This window comes from Chanos chanos, chromosome 3, assembly GCF_902362185.1.
Source record: "Chanos chanos chromosome 3, fChaCha1.1, whole genome shotgun sequence".
NCBI classification, from domain to species: Eukaryota; Metazoa; Chordata; class Actinopteri; order Gonorynchiformes; family Chanidae; genus Chanos; species Chanos chanos.
In genome coordinates this window covers 1,624,338-1,630,000 of record NC_044497.1, presented here as the reverse complement: position 1 = coordinate 1,630,000, position 5,663 = coordinate 1,624,338, and the positions used below count along the sequence as shown (strand labels likewise).

At 48.6% G+C, this 5,663-nt stretch overlaps 1 protein-coding gene across 1 annotated transcript in view; it reads right to left on the bottom strand.

Moving 5' to 3' along the window:
* The window catches only part of LOC115808765 (SH3 and multiple ankyrin repeat domains protein 1), a 41,848-nt gene extending 37,507 nt beyond the window's left edge, over positions 1 to 4,341 (bottom strand). The window contains 2 exon segments of the mRNA XM_030770225.1: positions 3,814 to 3,921; positions 3,964 to 4,341. Of these exon segments, the coding sequence (XP_030626085.1) occupies positions 3,814 to 3,921; positions 3,964 to 4,341 (486 nt within the window).
* Between the last annotated feature and the right edge of the window lie 1,322 nt (positions 4,342 to 5,663).

The following is a 5,663-nucleotide window of genomic DNA, read 5'->3' as shown; positions in this document are numbered from 1 at the left end:
CTCTGTGTGGCTGTGTCTCTGTGTGACTGTGCGGCTGTGTCTCTGTGTGGCTGTGTGGCTGTGTCTCTGTGTGACTGTGTGACTGTGTGGCTGTGTGGCTGTGTGACTGTGTCTCTGTGTGACTGTGTGGCTGTGTGGCTGTGTGACTGTGTCTCTGTGTGACTGTGTGACTGTGTGACTGTGTGGCTGTGTGGCCGTGTGGCTGTGCGACTGTGCGGCTGCGTGGCTGTGTGTGTGTGTGACTGTGCGGCTGTGTCTCTGTGTGACTGTGTGGCCATGCGACTGTGCGGCTGTGCGGCTGTGCAGCTGTGTGTGTGTGTGGCTGTGTGACTGTGTGACTGTGTGGCTGTGTGGCTGTGCGGCTGTGCAGCTGTGTGTGTGTGTGGCTGTGTGACTGTGTGGCTGTGTGACTGTGTGGCTGTGTGGCTGTGTGGCTGTGTCTCTGTGTGACTGTGTGACTGTGTGGCTGTGTGGCTGTGTGGCTGTGTCTCTGTGTGGCTGTGTGGCTGTGTCTCTGTGTGACTGTGTGGCTGTGTCTCTGTGTGGCTGTGTGACTGTGTTGCTGTGTAGCTGTGTGACTGTGTCTCTGTGTGACTGTGTGGCTGTGTGACTGTGTGGCTGTGTCTCTGTGTGACTGTGTGACTGTGTGACTGTGTGGCTGTGTAGCTGTGTGACTGTGTCTCTGTGTGACTGTGTGACTGTGTGACTGTGTGGCTGTGTCTCTGTGTGACTGTGTGGCTGTGTGGCTGTGTGGCTGTGTCGCTGTGTGGCTGTGTGACTGTGTGACTGTGTGGCTGTGTCTCTGTGTGACTGTGTGGCTGTGTCTCTGTGTGGCTGTGTGGCTGTGTGGCTGTGTCTCTGTGTGGCTGTGTGACTGTGTGGCTGTGTGACTGTGTCTCTGTGTTACTGTGTGGCTGTGTGACTGTGTGGCTATGTCTCTGTGTGACTGTGTGACTGTGTGACTGTGTGGCTGTGTAGCTGTGTGACTGTGTCTCTGTGTGACTGTGTGACTGTGTGACTGTGTGGCTGTGTCTCTGTGTGACTGTGTGGCTGTGTGGCTGTGTGGCTGTGTCGCTGTGTGGCTGTGTGACTGTGTGACTGTGTGGCTGTGTCTCTGTGTGACTGTGTGGCTGTGTCTCTGTGTGGCTGTGTGGCTGTGTGGCTGTGTCTCTGTGTGGCTGTGTGACTGTGTGGCTGTGTGACTGTGTCTCTGTGTGACTGTGTGGCTGTGTGGCTGTGTGCTAGTGAGTAGATGTCACCGTCGTTACCCATAGTAAGACCACGGCCACGTCATGACACATAATGAGGTTGTTACTGTTTCTGAGGCCAATGTCCTTCGCTCAGACTGATCCTGGAACAGTTCTTACTTTAGTTCCTCTGGTCCACATTTAGAGCTTGCAGAGGACAGGAGAAAGGAGAAGGAGATGTGAGGAGGGCTGTGTGGTACAGTTTCGGAATGAGGCCACTGTTTCTGACAGCTGGGCTTTGAGTGAATGGACTGGTAACTGCAGGGGTCTGCAGGGGTCTGCAGGGGTCTACGGCGGACAGGCGTGGCCAGAATCCCCTCCATGTAACAAGCCGAAAGTGACGCTAACCTTATTTTAGCACCGCGTGCTATTCAAAAACTCCTCCTTCCCTGTTTAGATTTGACCTGATTAATTTTCCTCACTTCACCCTAATTCCTGTTTTAAAGGGACAGCTCTCAGATGACAATACAGACACATGATTCCCTTTAGTTAAAAAAAAAAAAAAGACTCTTTGATTCTCGGTAATGATGATGATTTCAGTGCAGATGGCTGTATTTACCTGCTTCTCAGAAATGAGTGTTTAACCATACAATGACCATTACCGCTTTCCTCTCTCTCTCTCTCTCTCTGTCTCTCTCTTCCTCTCTCTCTCTCTCTTCCTCTCTCTCTCTCTCTCTCTTTTCCTCTCTCTCTCTCTCTCTGTTCCTCTTCCTCTCTCTCTCTCTCTCTTTCTCTGTCTCTCTCTCTCTCTCTCTCTCTCTCTCTCTCTCGCTTCCTCTCTCTCTCTCTCTCTCTCTCTCTTCCTCTCTCTCTCTTTCTCTCTCTCTCTCTCTCTCTTCCTCTCTCTCTCTCTCCCTGTCACTGTCTCTGTGACTGCGCATGCCCGGGAATCTGTCTTGCGTCTCTGTTGCCCCTGGAAACGGCCCCATGTGCTTTGATTTCCACTGTTTAATCGAGTGATCAATAATTTAGAGGTAAACGGGATTAGGAGGGAAAAGCGCTGGTTTAAAGCGGAGACATGCACGCGGCTTAACCTCGCGCCTTTGTTTCCTTCTCATCTGCTCGCGCTGCACTTTCCCTTTCGCATCTCTCAGAGAAAATTTGCTCCCTGACAGAATTATCTCTGCCAGTTCTCTCTCTCTCTCTCTCTCTCTCTTTCTCATTTCTTTTCTCTTTTTCATTTTCTTTCGTTCTTTTCCTCCTCCAGGTTTGTCTCTGTCCTCCCTAAACTCATTAAGGTTTGTCGAGTTCATTACAGCTGTTCTGCTTTTCAGGATGGATCTGCTGACATGTAGAGCAACGAGCGTGTACTGGGAGCACACTGGGATCCATGCTGGGAAGGAGCGCACTGGGATCCACACTGGGAAGGTTAGAATTTAGAGCTTTGACTGAGGAAGTGGCTCAGAGGGCTAGCGGGTCGGTGCTGATGCCAGACAGACCAACGGGTTTTTCTAGCTAAACTCCGCAGATTAGACAGGGTGGTATCAGATTAGCATGATTAGCATGTAGCCAGATGTAAAAATGTTTAAGGTATAAAGATGTTTATAAAGATGCAAAACCTTTGACACTGAGGGATAACTCCAGTTTCCCTTGGCCCACAAACACCAAAAAATGAAGGTCCATTTTTGTTCCAGCCTAGTTTTCATACTGGAACCAAAAATAGGCCACAATAATCACAAACTTGCCCAGATAACAAACATTTACATAACATAAGCCCAAATGTGGCCTTTCACAGACTGGGCTGTAGAACCATCTGTCACCCTGACTGGAAACCAGCTCTGGACTGGTCACTAGCCACCGTGCTTTACAGAGGCTAAGGTTCCCCTCTATACCAAGATCAAAATGTCAAAAGGACAACTGCCTTAGAAGGTATGGCCTCTTTTTACCTCGTTTGGGGGGACTGATAAGAGTTTTTTTGGGGGTGGGGGGGGGCGGGGCCCCCGGGGGACGACGACTCTAAAATAAAGGCTGACTGAAAGAAATGGAAAAATCAGAAAAGTAAAATGAGTAAAGCTGTTTCTCTGATACCTTCCGAACAACAAGTTTCAGAGTAACCGTTGTTTAACGTTTAGCAGTAAAGTTAGCGCGTAGGTGAATATCACTGAGAATTCAAGAGGTTTATCATCTGAGCTGGCATGACATAAACGTTAGCCCGTGTGTTAGCATAGCTTTCGTGACAGACCCCTCTGAGGAAAGAGAGAGAGAGAGAGAGAGAGAGAGAGAGAGACACTGGGTGAAACAGTGATAATAAGTCAGAGGCAAAGCACAGATTGGAGCAGTCGGGTCAGACAGTGTGTGGTATCTGAGGTCTGTTTGTCTGAGATACTGGGGACATTTGGTTCTGAGACTGAATCAGACTCCATGTGTTAGTGTGGGACAGAGTCCATATGGGTGAAAGTGTGATGTTCTGAGCTTCTCCCATGTGTGTTTGTTTGTGTAACAGTGTGTATGTGTGTGTGTGTGTGTGTTTGTGTGTCTGTGTATGTGAAACACCACCACGGCCAGGGATGTGTGTGTGTGTGCACGCGCATGCGTGGGTGTGTGTGTGCGTGCACGTCACACTGACCGTTTGTTTGATGTCAGGAATTCCGATGCGGAACACCATCATGGTGAGGTGCGTGTCCTCCAGTGGGGCCACCGTTGTCATGCTGCGTTCCATGTGACGCCTACGAGCCTGCTGATTGGTTAGGACCGAGTAAATCTTCTGCTGATTAGCTGTGGTTTGATAATACTGTTGCTGACTGGCTTGCTGATGGTAAACAGCTGCCTGATTGGTCGGATATGGGACGCCTCTGTGCCCTGGATTGGTAGTCCTGGGCTGTCTATCTCCTCTCTGCCATCCAATCACAATGGCTGATGGTTTCATCCCCTCCCCTTTCCCCTCACGTAACTGGCGGCCACCCCTGATCTCCTCCACGTCCTCTGGCCCTCCTCGATCCACTGCTCCGTTCTGTCTGTCTCTCCCTTCATCTGTCCTTCTCTCCTCCTCCTCCTCCTCATCTTCCCCCTCTTTATCCTCTGCTCCAGAAAAGATGTGTTTAGTATTTCCCAGCATCCTCCTCTGCACCTGATCACCAAGCTGTGCTGTCGTCATGGTAACATGACATGGTTGCCACCGACAATGTGGACGACCTCATCCTCAAAGACACGCTGGAAAAGAAGAAGAGGAGAGAGTGATGAGCAATGAAATGTTTTTCTTTCTTTCTTTCTTTCTTTCTTTCTTTCTTTCTAACTCAAGTTTGGCATAAAATAATTTTGCTGTGAGGTATCATTGAACAGTGAAAATCACAGTCACCTCTCTGTGTTAATTAGAGACAAAAACCTCAACACACAGCAGAAACAGTCACCTTCCAGAGAACAAGCCAGACAGACTGGTGTGAGAGAAATGTGTTTGTGTGAGAGAGAGAGTGTGTGTGTGTGAGAGAGAGAGAGAAGTAGAGAGAGAGAGATAAAGAGAGAGAGATAGAGAGAGAGAGAGAGAGAGAGAGAGACAGAGAAGTAGAGAGAGAAGGAGAGAGAGAGAAAGAGAGAGAGAGAGAGAGAAGTAGAGAGAGGGACAGAGAGAGAGAGAGAGAGTGAAAGAGAGTGAGAGATAGAGAAGGAGAGAGAGAGAGGGACAGAGAGAGAGAAAGAGAGAGAGAGAAGAGAGAGAGAGATGACAGAGTCCGTGCTGCTCTGTTATGACAGTGGGTGAAGACAACAACAAGCAACCTGTCACACAGTTATGGGGGGGTTACACCATCAGACTTGTGTTTGTGTGTGAGATAGCGAGAGAATATCTGATGGAAAGATGAAAGTGAGATTTTAAGGAGTGATGTTGTTAATGAGAGACATTCTGTTTGTGTTGGAAAACAGAGTGAGAAAGAAAGATGGAGAGAAAGACAGAGAAGAGCAAGGCTGATTGTCTGTTGGGTGAGAGATTGAAAGCTGTCGTCATCAAAGTTGTTAACTCTGAGCGCCCGTGGACATAAATATGTAAAAACCTCCTGGTGTTTAAGAAAAACTCTGACATTCACCAGTCAGACACATGCATGACACAACCAGGTTCAGGAACCAGTTGAAAGAATATGTTTTCTTTCTTTATTCTTTCTTTTTACAATTTCTTCATTGTTTTTTTAATTGTTATCGTCGGAAACATTCATCAAACACAGAAGTGAAAGGAGAAGTGGGTCTAAAAACTGTGTGACTGAAATAAACCGCCCAATCAGCAACCTCCATCTCGCCCTCACACTTTAGGCGCCCCAAAACAGCTCCCACACTCTGGTGTGTGTGTGTGTGTGTGTGTGTGTGTGTGTGTGTGTGTGTGTATGTGTGTGTGTGTGTCTGTGTGTGTGTGTGTGTCTGTGTGTGTGTGTGTGTGTGTGTGTGTGTGTGTGTATGTGTGTGTGTGTGTGTGTGTGTGTGTGTGTGTGTGTG